This window comes from Gadus macrocephalus, chromosome 11, assembly GCF_031168955.1.
Source record: "Gadus macrocephalus chromosome 11, ASM3116895v1".
NCBI lineage: Eukaryota > Metazoa > Chordata > Actinopteri > Gadiformes > Gadidae > Gadus > Gadus macrocephalus.
The window spans coordinates 10,554,128-10,575,730 of record NC_082392.1 but is presented as its reverse complement, the minus strand read 5'-3'; the positions used below and the strand labels follow the sequence as shown (position 1 = coordinate 10,575,730).

General features: G+C 41.4%; 2 protein-coding genes and 1 long non-coding RNA gene across 5 annotated transcripts; all 3 read right to left on the bottom strand.

Annotated features, from left to right (window-relative positions):
- Positions 1–178: 178 nt before the first annotated feature.
- Positions 179–17,190, bottom strand: nt5c3a (5'-nucleotidase, cytosolic IIIA). Of its 3 annotated transcripts, XM_060064334.1 has the most exons (9): positions 8,855–8,943; positions 7,167–7,320; positions 6,424–6,522; positions 6,012–6,081; positions 5,561–5,693; positions 5,313–5,402; positions 4,532–4,694; positions 2,242–2,442; positions 179–1,987 (listed from the first exon to the last, which is right to left on the bottom strand). In XM_060064334.1, the coding sequence occupies exons 2-9, from the start codon at positions 7,305–7,307 to the stop codon at positions 1,886–1,888; spliced, it is 999 nt and encodes a 332-aa protein (XP_059920317.1). In that variant the 5' UTR covers positions 7,308–7,320; positions 8,855–8,943; the 3' UTR covers positions 179–1,885. The 3 variants fall into 3 exon arrangements, with proteins under 3 accessions (XP_059920317.1, XP_059920319.1, XP_059920320.1); XM_060064336.1 differs by lacking the exons at positions 7,167–7,320; positions 8,855–8,943 and adding an exon at positions 16,973–17,190; XM_060064337.1 differs by lacking the exon at positions 7,167–7,320 and having other exon boundaries at positions 8,855–8,999.
- LOC132467192 (uncharacterized) lies at positions 10,968–12,779 on the bottom strand. The gene is made up of 2 exons (XR_009527965.1): positions 11,736–12,779; positions 10,968–11,671 (listed from the first exon to the last, which is right to left on the bottom strand). It is a non-coding gene; the product is annotated as an uncharacterized LOC132467192 (long non-coding RNA).
- Positions 17,191–18,122: 932 nt separating the features above from the next.
- Positions 18,123–21,398, bottom strand: dctn3 (dynactin 3 (p22)). The gene is made up of 7 exons (XM_060064340.1): positions 21,230–21,398; positions 20,895–20,979; positions 20,396–20,482; positions 20,145–20,228; positions 19,969–20,027; positions 19,742–19,801; positions 18,123–18,795 (listed from the first exon to the last, which is right to left on the bottom strand). Exons 1-7 carry the CDS (start codon positions 21,329–21,331, stop codon positions 18,709–18,711), a joined length of 564 nt encoding a protein of 187 aa, XP_059920323.1. The 5' UTR covers positions 21,332–21,398; the 3' UTR covers positions 18,123–18,708.
- Between the last annotated feature and the right edge of the window lie 205 nt (positions 21,399–21,603).

Here is a 21,603-nt window from a genome sequence, read left to right as displayed (position 1 = left end):
CACGTTGCGAAAATATACTCGCTACTGCCATCTATAGACTTTTCTTATGTACTGCAGTTGCAGTTCAAGCTTAAGTTTCCAATTGATGTAGTCATTACTTCAACTAATGTATGTATGTAAGGACCAGCACGGATCTATAATTTAGGAAAGACCTGGCAATGAATAACATAACAATATGGACATCATCCCACATTTTATTCAGAGTACTGTTTTCCAAATTCTTTAACTCAGCTATAAGAAAAGGCAACATGCAGGTGATCGCAACACGTTTGAATCACACCTATATAGAGAAAAACCAACATAAGTAAGTTATAACGGATGTAGTGCGAATGTAGGCTCTGACAGTATCCCATAAATATAAATCACACATATATTTTTCTTAGAGGTAGCGTTTAATTAGAATCTGAACTTTTTCATATTTAATTATCGTGTGTGAAAAAATAAACACCAAATATGACTTTGAGTATGGATGAGCTGCAGTCAACACCACTGCCGGTCCCAATCTCCTTCTACACAAAGGCTGCTCGAGGGCAGAGGCATCCTCTGCACTTGTGTTGTATTCAAATGGGACTTTGAGGAAAATTGGCATAGAAGAGGCTTATCTCTGTGTTGAGATATCTGCTTGTGGTGTTGAAGCCAGGCTGCTGTCAACAATACTTTAAAGCGCTTCACAAGATGCCTCCACCCTTAACACCAACAGCTGAACATTGACACCCATCTTGCTGACATTAAGCTGTCTCCCCAGTGATTTTGTTTGAATATTGGGAAGACACTGCTAGACAAGTGTTTTGGTATTTTCATAAGATGGTACTTAGGTTATTGCGATGACATTAAAATTAGGTGTTGTCAACTACTGAGGAGAGCCGTGGTGTGTAGTTCCCCTCTCTCTGACAAGTTAACAATCAGGGTATTTCCCACTATGCCTTCTTAAATAAACCTGAGATCACTGCAGATGGTATGAAGTGTACTGTAACCAGATGCCTGAACAGATAGACTGAGAGGATACAGATGGATCTTCGCCCGGTGACCAGGCAGACATCCTAGTGTTTTTTCTGTTGCCAATATTGGAAAACAATATATTACTATTTTATGTTAAAATATTTTCTGGCAGCCATACTCTGTCCTTGCGGTTTTAAATTAAATGCCTGTATAATATTATAACACTTATTTGCGTCGTTGAAAAAAAAACTCCAGGTGTCCTGAATAGGAGAAACATTCCAAAGTGTCATCTGATCGTACCCTCATATTGTTTGGTTCCTATGACAACAGAGCCATGTAGATATATATGTTTATATACACATCTTGAGTGAAATGCCTACGAGGATATAAGTGGAAGGATATTAGCCGATAGGAAGACATTCTACAATGCATGCTGGGGAGACTGACCAATAGGAGAGCACCATATGCCATGATTCAGTTTATGATATGCAAACCTGCATTGATATGAGCATTACAATATCAAAAATAATCACATGAATGATACAAGTATCAATGTGCAAATAATAAGAGTTCATGTATTTTTTCGTAAGAGTTTTCTTTTATAATACAGGTCAAACAGAACATAGGTGACGAGTGTTACAAACTTAAGCAGACACACAAAGACAGACGCTCGTGGGTGGGGGTTCTTAAAAGAGTTCACTGAGGAGTCAAGGAAAGAAGTCTTTTCAGGAGGAGGAGCCATTGGCCATTCAGTCTGTGCTGCTGCAGTTGGTGACAACCTCAGACCGATCTGAGAATGGGAGAGGCCACCTAGTGGTCGTCGTTGGGATGTGGCTGGGGCTTCGTGGGGCTGCAGCAAAATCGCAGTCTTGGACCACTGCCATAGCGACCGGGGTTGGTCTGGGCAGTGTCTAGTGTGGTGGGATGAGGAGCAGTAGGGTTGTGATTATAGAATCTTCTGCAGGATGGCGTTGGGCACCTCCAGCGTCTCGTCCTTCACCAGCACAATGTCGTAGGAGTTCAGGTACTTGTCCAGCAGCTCGTCCACCTGATGTGATGAGGAAGAATTATTCACCTTGGCACTGGACTAGGGTAGAATAAAAACATCTAGCCTGGGAACCAGACCAATCTGCGAGCTTGTGTTTTATTTGCTCTGCCATATGCATCTTTTCTTATATTTTACTGATGCTTCATCAACTCAAAGTGAGGGGAGGTGTTTAGTGAGGTCTAAATCTAGATACATACATACACAAAACAAATACACACACACACACACACAAACACAGACGCCCCGATTATTACCTTGTCATTGAGGAATCCGATCTTCAGTATGTTCTCCCGGTTGGGCACGCCGTCGGCCATGTTTAGGTCTCCCAGGGAATCACCCATGAGGATGATGTTGGTGTTGTCCTTGAACTGCTTAAAGTACTCTGTGTTGCGCAGGGCCCCGTCATGCTTGTTGTACACGTGGATCAGTTCTCCCTTGAAGCCTTTCAGGATGCCCTGGAAGGGACGGAGGCAGGGGAGAGAGAGATATATGAGCATTGAACTGATGCAAGTTGGTTGGTTAACTGAAGCAACATTACACGAAAGGGTCTACTTTACTGTAATTATTGGTTTAGCCACATAGTTATTCCACAGAATCTAGATATAGCCATATATCTTGGGGCAATTCGCCCTCAAAATAAATGAGTGGTTGTTAGTTGTATCTGGTTGTATCGGTCTGTTCCCCAGGAAATACATCGGCCACGTCTGTCCATAGACTCCAATGCAGCGCAAGCAGGAGTACAGTAACCAATAGGGGTGGGAAAAATAATCGATTCTTTCGATGCATCGCGATACTGCGTAGAACGATTCAGTCTCAATTCAGGTAAGATGATATTCATATTTTTTTTTTTTGTTTATTAACTTATCTGAATAGATTTTTTTGTATCAACTTTATAACACCGTTTTGACTGGGTTTATTTATATAAAACAGAAACAGAAATTGAAGCAAAAAAACTAAAACACAAACAAGTTCCTTTATTTTTCTTGTCATGATCTGTTATATTGTAGGGTTAGGGTTAGGGTTATCTGATCAGTACACAGTTGCACGACAACAGTAACCTGTCGTTTTACTAGTAGTAGATTTAGCTAACCTGAATATTTGCCAGCCTCCTCTTGATACGCTGACATAAAAACGACTGTCCTTCAACCACTTTGAAAAGCTTTCTTTCATCCCTGCGCACTCTCCTTCCCAATCTTTCTTTTTCTATTTTGTGACCCCGAGAGCTTTCTTCTCGGCCTCTACATATTGAGGTGTCATCAGATGACAATACGGTTCAAATGAAAACACTCGAGGGGGCGCCCACTGGAGCGCCATGTGGGGAGGAGGGGGGAGGCGAAGGAGCGGGGGGGCGCCTTATAAGTGACGTGCCTGTGTTATTGATCATCATATCATTAACACAAACGCTGTTAAATACAGAAAATGCAGACTCAAATAATTTTACTTCCATCGCTTTGGCGCCCCCTCTGGTGCGGCGCCCCTATGCGCTGCATATAGTGCCTACCCACTTTTTGCGCCACTGCGGGAGAGCAAGTGTCAGTGGTACAGTGACGCTTCCCCGTGGGTGAGCTTGTAATCCTCCACGGCAAATGCTAATAGTAGTAGACTGGGACTTAGCTCAGGGGGCTTGTGCATCCTAAAGCCACTTGCTCATAGAATGCCATTAGTGCTGTTACCATAAAAACAGCAAGGAGGAGGACTCAAATACACAGTGCAAAATCATATCAGTGCAGAGCCTAGCATAGAAAAGCTTGCGTAGAACCTGGAAAGAGGCAAGTGTCACAAAGAGCCATCGCTGTTCTCATAGAAAATTGAAAAAAGGGCGCAACAAAGATCCTTGCTGATCATGAACAGGGCCTTTAGACTCACAGCTCCGGACAATAGTCCATAAACCCCAGTGGTCTCACTATGAAGAGTGTGTGAAAGCCATGAGCAACGGCTAGTGATTGGTCGTTCGCGACCAAATCAGTTTGAATGAACGAATCTTAAACGAGAACGAATTGAACAGATGCTTCTCTCTCGCTCGTCTCGTTCGTTCTCAGACTCGACTCCTCCCAGACCCACTAGTCGCTGACTCGCTGTTCGTTCACTGACTATGAATGTTGAAGAGGGAAGAGGCTTAGTACAAAAGACAGCATGGTAAATGCATGCTGTCTTTGTACTTTCTGTGTCATGCCAGATTAATCCAATATTTGAGTGTCTCGTCAATCTGTCTCGTTTTTCATGGTACGTTCTCCACCCGGGACGCCCAAGTCTATTATCTTCCTGATATGTTAAACATCCAATAATCAACTACACCCCTATTTAATGACCGACTTCCACGATCGTTTGAGAATGAGAACGAGAACGAGGGAGGAGCAGAGTCTGACTGACTCAGCCGAGAACCGTGCAGTCCATGATTCGATTCACCGCTGCTGGAAACTCGACTGCACGAACAAACGATTCTGAACGACTCTTCTTGGCGAACTGACCGATGCGAACTGAATCAAGGAAAAGAATCATTAAAACCATCACTAGCAACGGCAGTTGGAAGTCAGGGAAACTCACGTTGTCGTCAAAGTCCATGAAGTTGGAGACCACCTTGACGTTGGGGAGGTAGACCCCAGCCTGTCTGATGATCTCCTCCAACACGTCCCCCAGACCCGCGGAGAAGATGAACACGGGCACACTGTGCTGCTGGAGGCGGTCGAAGAAGTGCTCGTAGCCCTCCCTGTGGACCACACACACACACACACACAAACACGTCACAAGAGTTTACAACGTTATTAAATTAAGGACTGCTGTGTAAAGGAGGCCACATGAAACGGCAACAGGGAGTTTTAGCTAGTGCTGCACGATTACTCGAATCGCGATATCAGCCTTTGCGATTGTATAACCGCAAAAAGGCTGCGATGTAATAATGCAATAAACATAAAATAAAATTGGTATTTTCTTATTTATTCCATTTATTTTATTTATTTGTACTATTGAGAAAACCTAATAAATTTCTGCACTGCAGAAATGCTTTTATTTAGAAAAATATATATTTTTATAATTTATTTAATTTTGTAAAATATTGTTAGATTGAAAAAAAATACTGTACAATTTTTTTAGTTTTTGTATTTTTTTGTGCTAGTTTAAGTTTGTATGTTTGAGTTGAGAAATAAACATTTTAAAATGATCAGCAATCTGTGTGCATTTTCCTTGATAACCAAGCAAGTAGACTCATGACACCATTTGTTTATTATATCACAATCGCAAATCGCAATATTGTCCACAATAATCGCAATATGACCTTTTCACCAAATCATGCAGCACTAGTTTTAGCCTGGTGAGGGAGTAGTCCTACCTGAGGGCTGAGTCTGACTCTCGCACAATATCGGGCAGTTTGTCCTTCTGCAGCCTCTGCTCCACCAATAACGTGTGGGACTTAAAGTACCTGGAATAGACAGAGAGAGGGTGTGCGAGATATGTAAAGGCTTTTAGTGCATCGTGTGTTTGTTAAATAAATACAAGGCATTTTATCTTTGTGTGCATGCGTTTGTTATATGCAAGATATTGCGTGTACGTGTGCATGTGTGTGTGTGTGTGTCTCACCATTCCACCATGAAGGGGTACTTCTCCTCCATCGTGAGCTGGGGGTCGATCTCAATGGGATAGTATTTATTCTTCAGCTGTAGAAGCTTCTCTCTGCAGTCCTCCGTCACTAGCTTACAGTTATCAATAATATCTACACACACACACACACACACACACGATATAATGACAGCCTGCCAACAGGACTATTTACTGATGCAAGTCAACAATAGAGCATTGGTGAAAAGGAGAGAAATGTTTTTTTAATAGATTTGGAATGGGGCCAGTAGAGGTGAGAGGTGTAATCTGGCCATGAGTGAGAATGAATAATTATACTGACTGTGTGTAAGATTCTTGATTATTCACACACACACACACACACACACACACACACACACACACACACACACACACACACACACACACACACACACACACACACACACACACACACACACGTTACAATACTCACTGTGACATGTCGGGCAGCGTTTTCCGTTGACGGCAAATTTGCTTAACGTCATGTCAAAATCTGTGATGATCTGCACAAGATGCGTGGTAAAACAAATCATCTTCACGAGGACTTCATGGCATAGTCACACAGTCTATATTTATTGTTATACTATATTGAAATCACATTCGGCTCAACTGAGCCGGAAACCCAAGCCTGAGCAAGTCTTGAGCACTTAGACAGTATTTAAGAATATCAGCAGACTATACAATACACAGGGGATACCTGTTAACCAATAAGATGTGTGGCTCCACACTCCCACCACTAGGTGGAACGGTCCCACCACAAGAGCAAAACGAATAATTTCTCAAAACTATCAGTTTGAATATCGACTTGTGTCAGGGCAGCCAGATGTAAAGTGCAGTTAGGATACCTGTAGTTTGGACGCTCCTCCTTTGATCATGCTACAGATGATCTGCTCCACCCTCTCCGGGTCCTTCATGTGTACCGTGTTCTTCTCAAACTGAGGCATCTGCACAAACAGACAGACATGGTTCATGGTTAGGTTAGTGCCTATTCAGGTGGTCATGCAAATACAAATTCAACGCTGGCTTTTTGCCTTAGTCAGCGCAATTGAAGACACATTATTTTTTAGCAATGAATATATACACGTTTCTTATTGTACTGCCTTCAAATATTGCGAAATATTGCTATATTAGAGATTTCTTAATTTCAAGTTGAAGGGCCCTGCTCATATTTTTCCTCAACAAGTAGTCAGCATCCATAATGGGCATTTATTCATCCAGGCAGGCCTACCATTCAGGTACCATCTTAGAGGTCTAGTACTCTCCAATCCATCCACACGGCTCTTTGCCATGAGCTTGCTCACAAACACAGTATCAACGCCTGACCTTCCATTCCCACCCATGCGTGCGTGTTCCTGTGCCTGTGTGTTTTGCCATCACTGGAGGAGGGTAAAGTAGTTTACCAGCAGAGCAAAGAGCTTTCCAACAGCTAAAAAAAGCTCCAAACGCGAAACGCCTGCCCCCCCTGCACTGCAGTAACACGATTCTTGGCCATTGCAGAAGAACAGCTGCTGTTCAGTACCATGTTGTAAGACCAACCCCCCCGACACCCTTGGCCAACTGTCTCAAACAAAATAAGATAACCACTCACACACACAGCCTGTCCCAAGACAGGGGAGAGAAATAGGCCTGTCCACCCCGCTGGTACACACAGCAGGAAAACATTGCATAACGGGAAGAAGAAAAGGTCGCGAGGGAAGGACTTCATTGCATGGGAGCTCTTCGTCACCATGGTGGCATTTTCACTGAGAGACAGAGAGAGAGAGACCAAGGTGATTGAGAGAGGCCGAGAGAGAGAGAGAGGCATGTCTGCACATTATCAGAGAAGCTGACCGGAGAAAGGCATGTGGTACCACACAAGGCTCTACACAAGTGGAATTATTTGGATGATCATGTCTACTATTAGGATTATCAGATTTGATCGATTGACCAACAAACTGCTGGGACATTATTTGATCTGTGGTCCGAGTTGGACTGTATCCTTCTAGAAGACTTGTGCTAGACCTGTGTTGCTAGACATCTGTTCCTAAGGGGCTTGCTGTTGTCTGGATTACTCAAGGACTGAACAAGCTAACTGGGGCAGGCCTGCTTTTCCTTTTCATACTTTTTTTATTCCTTCCAGAGGCCTCTGCCAAATCAGCATCTCGCTTTGCAAAACAAGCTGCTCCTAGAATGCTAATACTTACCCAAATGCTGCTGCGCATGTGTGTCTTTAAGCTAAAATAAGTGTGCGTGAATGTGTCTGCAATTAACATACACGGCCAGTCGGCCACAGTCTGACCTACGATTTACACAATTGCTATGGTCTCAAGCTGATCGGATTTATTTGATGTGAGCCTCTGAGACGGAGCATAATATTTACTCCTCATATAATATTCATCACAATATACACTTAATCCATTCAACACAACAAGCCCTGTCCGACCCAATATTAATGATGCAAAGCATCAACACTAAAAGGACATCTCCTGCATACGTGCGTGTGTTTTAAAAGTATTCCAGTATTATGCTGGCGGTTGTTGGTGAGAACCAGTTTGTAGTGCCACCAACGCCCAGCCTTGGTCCATGAAAAGGTAATGAGTGTTTTCTGTTTGTGCGTTTGCTTGGTGTGGTATGCTGGTGATGCGTGCGTGTAAGTGGACACCTATGCCCTCTCCATAGCCAAGGCGGTGTTCATGCATAACCAGAACTGGAGGAACAACTCTCCAACCACCATGCCCCGGAGAGCAGTCAATGTTGTGCTTGAAAGCAAGGCGGGCAGAGTTGTTGTTGTAATGAGCGTTTACACCCAGTGCCAAAGCCAGAGTAGCTTTCAAACAAATGCAGTAAAATATGTGTTAGAACGTGTAAAAGGTGGAAAATAAGGAAAGAAAGAAAGTTAGACAAAGGAAATAAGAGTTAGCGCAAGAATCCCTTCTGTAGATTCCAAGAATTCCTCTGCCCTTGGGAATGTAATTTCTCTCTGCTCATGAACATGACCGGATTTTTGGAGAAGTTAGACCAAGCCAAACTGCAGGGCAAATACAGTGTCCACTGTGTTTCAGGAGGGAAACTGACTTCTGCTTTATCCTGTAGTCATAGCAATGTGCTCTTAATCAAACTTAAATCAAATGCTGGAGTGAAAGCCCTTATAAATCCTCAAGAGTCAAGCAACGGAGGAAAACTGGGCATAAAGAATTTAATTGTAATTTTATCCATAGAATCGTTACGTTACCTAATGTACATATGAAAACATTCAAGCGCACAGGCTCACCGACAGATTCACACACACAAGCTTACCTCAGCTTTGTTGTCCAAACTAAACCAGAAGAAAAAGTTATCTGCCTGAGGAGGGCTTTTATTGCCACGGCAATAAGGGGGTGTGGCCCAGAATAGCTTTGAGAAAGAAGACCCTCCCCCTTCTTGCTGCAGTCAAATAAAGTAGACACACACACATATACACACCCAGAAGATATTTAGGCGGTAGTGTTTGACGCATGTCAACACATGCAAAATGTGCTTACAACCGCGGGTACACACACACACACACACACACACACACACACACACCCACACCTTTTGGACATTGCTGATGCAAGGATTTTTTACTAATGCAAGGCAACAATAGTCCAAAGATTTGGAATTGGGCCAGTAGAGGTGGGGTGTGTTGTCTGGCCTTGTTTGAGAACCGTAACCTCTGACCCTCAAGCCCTGTTCTGTAGCTCATGTCCTCTGCACTCGCTTTCACAGGAATCACAATCCTTGCTGTGTGATGAAGAGAATGGGCTAAAGGGGTACCAAAGGGTCAACCACTTGTTGACAGGCTTCTCCTTCAGCCTTGCGCAAATTTGTTATGTAAATTAGAACTGCAGGTCTACAGGACAAACAAGACAGGGATTCACAAACAACAAAATGCCCAAAACTGAGAGAAACAGAAGCAGCATTTTGTATTGTTTTGGGTTAACGATGTCCTTCCATACACTGAGTGAAGACCATTAATAATACCGTTATTAAGTCCCTTTAACCTTCTTTGTATTCTGATACCACAAATGTACAACAACAATGCTGCTTCTCATAACCCTTTCCAACAGCTGTTTAAATTGCATGTTCGACATTTCTCCACATTCCTTTGCTAATCAACAAAAGCTTAAATTCTATTGGCTGGACCCTGGCTTGGTTTGTGAGAGGGTTCAAAGGTGACCGTTGAATAAAGCATGCGACTGAACATGCTTGTTTTTTGTGCATTGAGCTAAACTGTGACTGTTGCAATGTTGTCCATGCTGATTCCTGCCCATGGAACACCACTCGCTATTGAAACATTGTATCCGTAGTCCAAATGCCTGGAGCCTGTGTAATGGAACATTCCTATTTAGCTTTACTTAGCTTTTTCAAGCCACAACCGGTCGGAAGATGAAAAGGACCCCTTGTTCAAGGTCTTATAGCTACCTTTACTATCACTAACAAGCACATCAGGCACGTGCAGAGGGGGGGGGGGCTATGGGGGCCCGAGCCCCTGCCCTTTTCCCTCTGAAGGACCAAAGTGCCCTTTTGAGTGGTCATTTACATTTTCAATGCTTTGTAAAATTACACATGAACAATTAAACATTAACATGTGAATCAATTATTCGAGAATAAAAATGTCTAAAAGTAATAAAATAGAAGTAAAGTTTGTACTTTGTAGCCTCGTTTACCGACAGACAGTTGTTTCCAAAACCATTAAGTTGATAATGCTAAATAAACTGTAACAGTTATCTCGTTTTGTAGTGTCATTTTGAAGTATAGGCCTATGTTTGCCAGCAAAAGTTTTTCAACAAGCATCGTTTTAACTGACCTGTGAAAGTGGCTTCCACTCGGTTTATTTTCTATAGCCTACCAGCTAGCTATACAGCTAACCTATCTTGGAAACCTTTTGAGATTGCAAAGGGAAAGCATACATCGTTATATTGAATCTGTATACTCTGTATTAACTACTTGGCCACATGACATGGCCAAATCCGTTTCATGTCTACTCTGTCTCATTGTCTCTCATTGTCTCACAGGCTAGTTTATGCAAGTTGGCACTAGTAGTAGTACTAGTAAGGCAGGTAGGCTGTTAAGTAAAAGTGCCCTAAGCTATTTCATCTTCCCGAAATTGTGGTACAACTCCGCTAGATATCCCTATAGTGATCCGCGAACAAATTAAGGTGTTAGCGTTACAACTAAAATGAACGCAATTGCGGTTACTCCGCTATTGAGATTAACCTGCTGTATCCTCTGTACTGAGATCAATTCTAAGGCTTGGGTGGCGACCAGGGTATCAAATTAAACTACAAGTTCTCATACAGATGTTAGTATCATTCCTGACATCCTTGAATGAAGTTAAGGCGAAAAAATTGTACTTCTCCAAAGCTCAACTCTCCTTATATTTTGAGAAAATAATCAGATGTTCCACATACGCACACTCTTCTTTCTCTCTCTTTGTGTCTCTCACACACACACACACACACACACACACACACACACACACACACACACACACACACACACACACACACACACACACACACACACACACACACACACACACACACACACACACACACACACACACACAGTTTGAAGTCAGATTGTAGCATTTTGGATGGATAATATTTGTGTGAATGTAGTCTGATGTAAGGCGGATTTACATGTGCCCTTTTTGGAATTTGAGCCCCTGCCCCTCAAAGGGTCTCTGCACGGCCCTAAAGCACATCTTCTGAAGAATTAAGTAGCGTTCCTGCAAGGCCGTCACGTCTCTTGCCCACTTCTTCTTCTTGTGTCCTGTTTTTTGGCAGTTGGTAAACAACTTAAAGATGCATTACCGCCATCTACTGGTATGGAGTTTGGCACAAATATCAACCTCGCTTCAAAATAAATAAATAAAAAATAAAATAAAAATAAAATAAAGATAATAATAATTAAAATACTTTAGAACCTATATTTTCAAAACCAAATTAGTTACCCTAAGACACTTATTGGAATTCATTTGTAAAATGTGTATTAAATCAAAACTTACTTTTTCTTTTCTGAATTTTCCCCTCATCTGCCTTCTGCCTTCCTCATATCTCTCACACTGCATTATAACATGTTCTGCGGTCTCTTCTTGCCCACATTCACATCTGCCTGTTTCATGTTTTCCTATTAAAAACTGTACTGGTCAGACCTGTGTGCCCAAATCTCAGTCTTGATAGAACCGACTCCTCTCTTCTGCTCTTATCTCCACATCTAATTTCTCCCACTTTCCTTTGCACTCTGTAAAACCATCTTTCTTTCCGCTCTTCTTCCCACTGCTTCAGCCATCTCTTATTCAGTATTTGCTTAATAATCCCTTTAATTTTAGTTGTACCTATATTTATACTTATATCAATTACGCTTTTTTTTGTAACATCTTTTGCAAGCTTATGTGCCATTTCATTTCCTCTAATCCCAATGTGTGCTGGAACCCATAAAAAAAAACACTATAAGCCCCATCATTTGAATACGGTATAATGTCTGTTGAACCTCAATCAAAATATCTGGTCTGCTTTCGGAACGGTTGTACTGTAGGCTCTTTAATGCTGAACTGGAATCTGAGCAAATAACTGACCTTAATGGCCTGTTGTCCTCCACCCACTGCACTGCCAAAAGTATTGCCAGCAGTTCACCTGCATAAACTGATACCTCATTATTAACCCTCTTCCCTATTTTCACTCGAAATTCCGGTACAGTAAAAGCTACCCCTACTTTATTACTTCGACGCATCTGTATAAATTTGAACATAGCTATAGAATTTGTCTATGTACTCCTGTATTACTTGTTTATTTCTATTTTTGTTGTCTAATAATGATACATCAACTGTCCTTGTGCCCACTGCACCGTCAGTCAAAGGACGTGTAGTGTCAAAGGACGAGTAGTGTCAGAGTGCTTAAATTTGCATGCGTGATCTGATTGGATGACGGATCCGTCGCTGACGGAGCCTTCAGCGCACGGATCCACAATGCATTGCGCGTCCGTCCCCATTAAAAGTCATTAGGGATCAGTCAACGGACGGAGGCAGTGGGCACGAGGCGTCATACCTCCTTCTGGTTTCAGCGTTGTTATGGGTGTTACGCAATACATCCTCTAGAGGGCAGTGACTCTCTAGTCACAAATTACCGGCATCATCAATCGCAAACATGCCATCTGTAGAGATGATTTTGCTTTGTGTCATTCGAAATCGGCAAAAAAAGCGCATTGTGTAGTACGGAAAACGTTAAAGAATGCGTACTACTGCCACAGTATACAGCGGTAGGTCACTACGCTATCCCACAATGCAACCGGAGTCTGGTAACGAACGAAGAAGAGATGGCTGACCCGACACTACCAACAGCGGCTTAGAAAGACGTTGTAGAAAGCAGCGAAAAAAAGAGACATTAAAAAAGTAAAGTAAGTAATTAAGTAAAAAGACATTTTTTAATTAATAGCAACGATGACAAGACGGAAAACAGGTAACTTATCAAGGTAATTTTGCCGGCATCTGAGGGGAGATACGTCATCTCCAAACATCCGGTGGAGTTTCAGAGGCGTTCTACGCATAGCTGTAGTACGGTCAAGTAGTAGACCCTGAACAGAAATAGTATGTACTAAGTATTCGGATTCAGCCCAGGTCTTACTGAAGGCATTTAATGGTCAAAATAGTATTAATAAATATTCGAATATATTTGAATATTAATATTAATAAACAAACTTCGAATATGATTTTTGGGCCAAAGTCAAAGCCCTAGTACAGAGTCAGTTGAAGGCCCGTTGATCACGCCTCTTGTGCTGAAGGAAATTATGGCAACTTCCCCAGACCAACGTGCAATCTATGATTGTGCTTCGTCTGGCAACAGCCAGACTAAATAGACTGTATACAAGGCCGTTTCTTGCTATATGCAGGTTTGCGGTTGCATAGGGACCCTAAAGTCATCAGGTGGCCCCCAAGCTGCTCTTTCCCCCTATTTTTATACTGTAGTTAAACAAATAAATAATAAATACATCTTTTGAAAGCACTTTCTAGGATTTTCTGGAGGCTTCCCAAACTTCAGGTCTTGGATTATCATCTTTAATTAACAGGCTTGAGCTGCTGAATTTTCCTTTTGACGAGTGCCGTACGACAACGGGGCCAATATGAAGGGGAGGAACAAAGGCGGTCAAGCAAGGCTGCTGAGAAAAATCCTTACACACTTTATGTTCCATCTGGGGCACATACATTGAACTTGGTTGGGGCTGGTGCAGCAAAATAGTCCGCAGATGCCATCAGCTCTTTTGGCATTGTATAGAAACGTGTGGGTCCACTGTAGGGATCGACCGATATATCGGTCGGCCGATATTTTTTTTGCTGAAAAAATATCGGTATCGTATCGGCCCTAAAAAATCGGCATCGGTCGATCCCTAGTCCACTGCCCCTTTAAACATACTAATGATGACGGGACCTCGAGACAGAGGCCTGTATTGTCCCTCCTCTTTCAGTTTATTTGTTGATTTAATGAAAAAGGTACAGTATATTATTTCAGAAATGAATAAAGCACAAAAAGACGCAATCCTGGCATAATTCATGGTATTACAAAATAAGTAAAATAGTTTGGGTTTGCAGTTGAATTTGCTATTTAATGTTTAATTCAATTGATAAATGATCAGCATTTTTGTAAAAAATAACAGAGAAGGTATTATTAAATGAGGCAGCAGAGGAATTGGACAGGGATTTGGGCCGGATGTTTATCCCTTCTCCCCAGGGCCAGGCAGTGTCATCAAACACAGATGTTCTTCACACTGGCCTCTGCCACTGAACTAAAGCACAGACCGGAAGTTCTACACGTACCCGACATTTAGGGCTGACCTACATTTGTTTACTGCCGTATCTAATAGTCAATCATCATGAGAGCACATTCTATACCATTAATCTAGAAAGATACACAGGAAGACAAACATCTAAAGTTTGGCAACATTTCGAAAGAATTAAAGATGACCAAAAAAAGTAAATGCAAACTTTGTCAACAGCAGCTGTCATATCATACAACTCGCGCTGGTGAAAACTATTTACTCTGTCAGTACACAGTAGTTATGCTAAATTGAATGGTGCTGCATTTGTTCTATATGCATCAGAACATGTATTCAACAATTGTAATCAGTCCAACTTTACTTCATTCTCTTCATCGATGAGGTTCAGTCTCTAATAAGCCACTGTTTGATTTCGTAGATGTATTACATAAATTACGGTATATATTATTAGCCTATATAAGGTATATATTGCTAATAGTAGTCCATCTGTTCTGTCAAATTGAATGCAGATGCTGACATGAATGGACATGTACATTGCCGTCATATTGTGAAAAATTAATAAATTGAGGGGTTCGGGATACTAGGGTAATTTAGCAGAGGCGCTGTGCCACGCATATCGTCAACTGTTGGAAAACACATGACCACAGCGATGAGGCCTAGGCTATTACAAATAGACAGATTTACAGGTATCATTAATTATTCCCAACACATCTTGAACTACCCATGTCAACGTAGGAAAGATGACATGTTTGGTAGAATAACAGTGCTTTAAGCTACTGTTTGGTAGGCCACAGAATGCAGTAATTTGAGTGTGGTTTTAATATTTGAGATGGGGGTTTCTGCCAGTAGGGCACCAAGTTATAACTGAGCGCTGTTGCCGTGGTCTCACATCACCAGATCAATTAGACCAAAATGCCTCTGCACAATTGGATAGACCTAAAATCAGAGCAATGTGACATGTGAAACATCAGCGGAAGCCATCTTGGTTATTTTTAAGTGCCTTAACAGCACTCCCATAAGGCACTCCTCTACATAGTCATTTTATCAAACACACCTTACATTAGATACACTGCTATGATTGGTCTGGACTGGGCCAAGTGTGCAGGAAATCGTTCTTTACTGGAGGGGGGCCTGATGCCAGGGCAAATAAAACATGAGCTTGCAGATTTGTCTGGTTCGCAGGCTATTGTTGCTGCCTAACACACAGCAAAGGTTGTATTAGTACCTACCTACAAAAAATCGAACATGAAAAATGGGTAACATAAAGCTATACCATTTGAACAATAAACGTAATAGCCTAGCTTGAGAGTTACAAGGTAAAAATATGACCAGTCCTGTCGTTGGCTCCTTACAGTCTCAAAGACAGAGGCAACAAGGCCAACCTGCAGCCAGCTACCCTCAAGTTTCCACATAAAAAAATCACTATTAGATTTTGGCCATTTCCACACTTATGTGAGGGAATTTCCCACCCAGTGTGTCGCCCCTGCAAAAAACATATCTCAAAGCATTTCAACGAAGGCCATCGGGCTTGTCAGGGGATGAAACTGACACCTAAGTATAGGCACAAATGGTGTGTGTGTGTGTGTGTGTGTGTGTGTGTGTGTGTGTGTGTGTGTGTGTGTGTGTGTGTGTGTGTGTGTGTGTGTGTGTGTGTGTGTGTGTGTGTGTGTGTGTGTGTGTGTGTGTGTGTGTGTGTGTGTGTGTGTGTGTTCGCCATTACGTGGTTATTTGCATGTGGAGCATGGAAGCCAGATTGGATCTAGTAATACGACCAAGTGGTCACCAATGCTTTGTCATGGTCGATGTCATGTCAAGGTGACTGCAAAACACTTTCATGGCTATCTGCCATGTATCTCAATACAAGATGCCAGGTCTACACAGAGCTTATGTAATAACCACATAACTGCCACATACAACAAGAGCTAAAGCCTCCCACACCCCAGTGGCATTCTTTACTCTTTAGTCACTTGTTGTAATCATGAAGATCCCAACTTCAGATACTGAAACTGTTAATTTACTCAGTTATTGCAGATCCTCTTAACCAGTATATAGAATCATTAGCATCAGTAGAATAAAAATATATGCTTTAAGATAACAGTGACCAAGCATTCGACATAACAAAGTCAGGCTCAGCACAGAGCTTCCATGGAACTTGTATTGACGGTTACTTGAGAGAATTACAATCAAGACTACCAAATACACACCGCAAATACTGGGTTAGAATATATCCTGATATATTAGTAGCATTATACAGCTGTGTGTTTTGTGTGTGATGCCGTTTCAGACCAGAACATACAGTACAAAACAGCTGGACAACTACGAATGGCTTCGCAGCGTCTGACTGTTGGCCAATGCTATGCAAACCAGAGTGCTGGACGCCTTGCTCACATTACACTAACTAACGTAACAAGAATGTGTTTAACCAACCGGTTTGAATAATACGTAGATGCTATTGTATTCATTGATATAGACTATTAGTTGTCAAAGACGTAGATCAATGTCATTGATGAAACGTTACGTTTTGGAACTAGCTAGCTAATGACCTCTACCCAACCAGTGATATTTTGGTTGGAATCTGCGGCTGCGCAGCGCACAGCAGAGAAGCATGCATGATCCACTCACCATCTCGATGATTCGTGTTTTCTTTCCCGCTCGCTTCTTCTTGGCGACGATATATTGTGCGAGAACCACACCACCAAAGAGAACACAAACGCTAGCGCTCGCCGCGGCCCCAACTTTAACCACGGCTGTCTTATCCATGGTTATTCCGCTTCTTCCGCAGACGTCCCTGCGAGTTGTGTCCCTAAGTCAACATGGTCCCTCCCTCAGTGAGGTAGTGGAGATGTGCGCCTATAACATGACTTTACCATTTCCAAGTTAAACGGGGTGACACTGACGTTTCTCTACAGTCCGATAGATTAATCTGAAAAGATTAAACACATATAAAATCATATATTAAAAACATATAAAATCAATTATTTGGGAATAAAATAACGGCTTTGAAAATATGTTCGTAAAGAATGATTCTAAAATGTCCGGAAGAAAGATCGGGATGAAAATGGTACGGACCACTTCCATGGCAACGGCCCCAAACACAAACAGATGCTGTATACACTGATTGGACCAAATTAAATTAAAAGGACATTTTTGTTATGATTTAGTTTTTTTCTGACCCCTGCAGCAGATAGACAGCACCATCAATTATTTCAGTAGAGGTCCAAAATATAATATGAAGTCTGTATGGCAAAGAGTGGTGGTGAATTAAGCCAATTATCTCAGAATAACTGAAAAGCAGAAACAAAATAAGTGAAGGACAAATTATCTTTAACTATACGTCTGATAACCATTTAAATAAACATACATTGAGTAGACCAATAAATCGAACAAGTTCACTGTATTACCATATTGCAGAGAAATACCAACAATAAAATTAAATCATGCGTTAGTGTTAGTCATTTGCTGGCAGTAGTGCTATCATGTAGTATAGGTTGAAGGTGTGCTAGGACGTAGAGACTAAAGCCAAGAACCACTCCAGGCACAGCAATTTTTCTATTGTGTGACTGTGGCTGGATATAGGAAAGCAAGATATGTAGCTTTTTAAACTCCCAAAGCAATTATTTTTCTATCTGTGTTTAGAGTTCACACAATTATTGAATGAACCTGGACTCTGACAGAGCACCACAAACCCATGAATACACATTTCCTATAGACACAACACTTGATTGTCTTTTTTCCTTTTTCTGATTCAAAGACCACAAACTTAACACATATCTGAGGGCTTAGGGTACATTTATTCTCCAAATAGTTGAAATAAAATAAACAAATCATATGTATTGTCTCTTCTGTAGTGTGATCCACAGATTTAGAATTTGGAAGGAACAGAATTAGGAATATGCAGAGAAGCACAGTGGAGTTAAGAGGGAAAGAAATGAGGTCTTGTGACTGTCTTAACAGAAAGCTTTTATAGCCTACAGCAATGCTGTTAATAAATATAAAAACACATTTAGCATGTCAAATGGCTTTCAATTGGGGAATATTACTAACCAAAATACTCAGTTCCACTAGTCTCCTTGGTTTAGATGATTTCCATATATCATACCATTAAACATTTCAGTGATCTATCTAAAGAATAAAAATAATCCTTTGACGACCTAGGAACAGGAAAGTGCCTGAATCTAAATGTATTTTCCTTTTGCTTAAATTATAACATAATAAAACATGTCTGCATGGAAATGGGGATTCAGGAATCGTCTCAGATACATGAACAGTGAACAAGCAGTCCAAGACACTTGTTTTAACTGTGGTCCCCATAACCACAGTCATCACAACAAGCGTCCTCTTAAGAACTTGTTCATCCTCTACTCCACAGGCCGGATCCCCTTGGATTCTTCAAGCTGCCTCAGGGTCTCATCCCATTGGGTGAACTGCTTGGACAACAGGAACATCTGCAAACCAGAGCAAAGGGATCAGAGGATACAGTAACCGAGAGTAATATGCTGAGAACAAGTGATGCAGAAATATAAGCTTTAATGGTTTTATCTTTACTCCTTAGTTCAACTGGAGCCATCAGCGTTGCGTCTAATGAACGTTCTGTCTGCTATATCAGTCTCGGCTGAGCCACACTGCCTCAATAATCAACGCAAGGCGCTCTACAGCCATCAGACTTTAGAGTCCGATGGCTCGAACAACTAAATAAAATCGCAGAGCAACAATTGAAAAATAGTGTAGTCTGGGACCAACTCACTACTTGCAGTCATTAATGATGACAACGTCCTTTGTGCATTGATTTTTCTCAATGTACAGAGAAAGGGTTATTTATGTGCCCTGTGGCAGTTGAAAACAGCCCATTGCTGGTTTATTTAATTTAAAAGGTGTAGACAATCATTTGATAATTAAATAGTTTAATGCAATTCTGCTTTGGTTACATTTAAATGTCAACAAATAGTTCCAGGGTTTCAGTTGCAAGGTCTGATCAGTTATAGTGGTCAAAAAACAGCCGTACTAATTGGGTTAAACCGAGTTACTGATCGACAGTTGCTAAGTGATTGTAGAATGTTCAAAACGTGTTCCATTCTTTCTAGTCCTAACAACACAATGCGACAATGGAGTATTTGACCTGAACTATAATACAAATGTCTTTAGAATTGGTTGGCATAATGGCTATATGTAGTTTGTAGTAGCACTTAAGCACTGGTGGTGGTGAGTGAGGTCCCCCCCTTCAATGTAAAGCGTCTTTGAGTGTCTAGGAAAAAGCGCTATATAAATTCAATGCATTATTATTATTATTATTATTTATTAAGCCCTTCCATTGGATCCAAGTCTAAACTCAGCCTAATATGCATGACTAGGAGGCTAAACAAAAATGTTTTCTTACAAAACAGTAATACTTACCATTTTGTTGTACTCCTCAAAGAGCCTCTTTACCTCAAGGGATTGAGCATCAGTCTGGTCCTGGCGGAGAGGAACACACAAAGGAAGCAATTTTAACGCAAGGTCTAATAATTAGAACAGACATAAGTGTAGTAATATTACTAAGTCTGAACAGAGCCTATGCTTCTAGAAGAATGCATACGAGATAGAGGTAGAGTGAGATTTAAAAAAGGATTGGACAGTTGTACCTGTTGTTTGATATGAAGCTGTGACAGCCGCTGTAGTTTGGTGGCATGCTCTGGTACATCTGTGATTAACAAACGCAAACAGGGATAAACCCATGGAACACCAAGCATAGAACCATTGTAACAATGGGTTAGGAGGAAGGACAGTCCTTCACTGTTATCTTTGGTAAGAGCCTCACCCCGGATGTAGTTGCTGTCCAGCAGGGGCTGTAGGCTGCTGACCTGCTCTAGTAGAGCAGCCTGTGAGAGCAGGAAGTCCTCCTCTGTGGATGAAAAGCAAAAACAAAACAAAACAATGACATTATTATGAGTGCCAGAAATGTGTCAGAAATGTTGTTACCAAAGTTTACATGCCTCGCCAAATACAATGGTAATGTCAAGGCCATAGACATTTTTCTAATAAAAAATTATAAATTATCTTGTTTCTCACCTGCTAGGATGAACTCCAGCTTCATGGCATCTGGCACCGTGATGTGGTCCGTGAACTGAGGGTCCAGGTATTTCAACAGGTCCTCAACTAGAGCATAACAACAGAATTTATCACACTGTCTGAATTTGGGAGTTTGCGACCCATCATAGAAGAAAGTGCTCAGCTGTATCCCTTCATTAGATTCCAGAATGATATCATTTACTAAAAGTTTGCTTTATTTTGTATTTATTTTATCAATGCCTTTATTTCAACTTGTACTTCACATAAATTGTTGAACTGCCCTTACGAAACGGTCCCTTTCCATAGGAGTAGCCCAGTTTCAAATAGCAGACACTGAATTAGCACATTGCTTTCATGTAAACTAGAGAATGCTAACAAATACAGTGCCTACAAACTCGTACAAATACTTCCTAGTGAGTTAAGACAAGAAGGCCTCTATATGAACAATGTGCTCCATTGATCAGCTCCAATCCATTGCCACGCATGTTCTTAAACTCACTCTTCTTGTGCAAGATCTTCACGCGCTCTCTCTTGTTGGCAGTGTTTGCCAGAGCTGCTTGGATCCTCGACAGAGACTCCGTGCACTACAATAAAGGCAAAAAAGAAAAACATAACACTAAGCACTAAGCACTTGACGAAACACCAGTCCTGTTTTTTATTTATTTAATACTGGGTGTCTTCTAATCGTTTATAGAACATGATTAGCAGATGGAGTGTAATGATAATTAAAAAGGGCGTTCACTGACAGCAAAGCAAGCTCTCTGCTGTTAGCTTGCCATAGCTAACATAAAATGTCTGTCTGCTTGTCATCACCTGTAAACTGCCTGGACTAACCTTTACGACTTTTCCACCTTTATTCCGCCGTTCACCGTAAATAGAACTCTCCAACTCCTGAATCCGCATTTCCAGACTATCCATTTCAACCTTGTTCTCCATACCGTTACTGCTGCTACTGCTGTCCACAACAAAACGAACAGCCTGAAATGACGTCAATTGCTAAAGGACGTCGCGTATTGATGAGGCGGCAGCATTGGAACGTAACATCCGCCATAGTTGTTGTGGAATTAATGGCACCTATGTCATATTTAAAAAGTTCTGATAAATGTAAACCCCACATATGACCCGCCAAAAAATCCAATAAATGTAGTTGCTTATATTTTTAATTGATCAGAACCCTCTGGTAATACATTATATATGTATTCAATAAT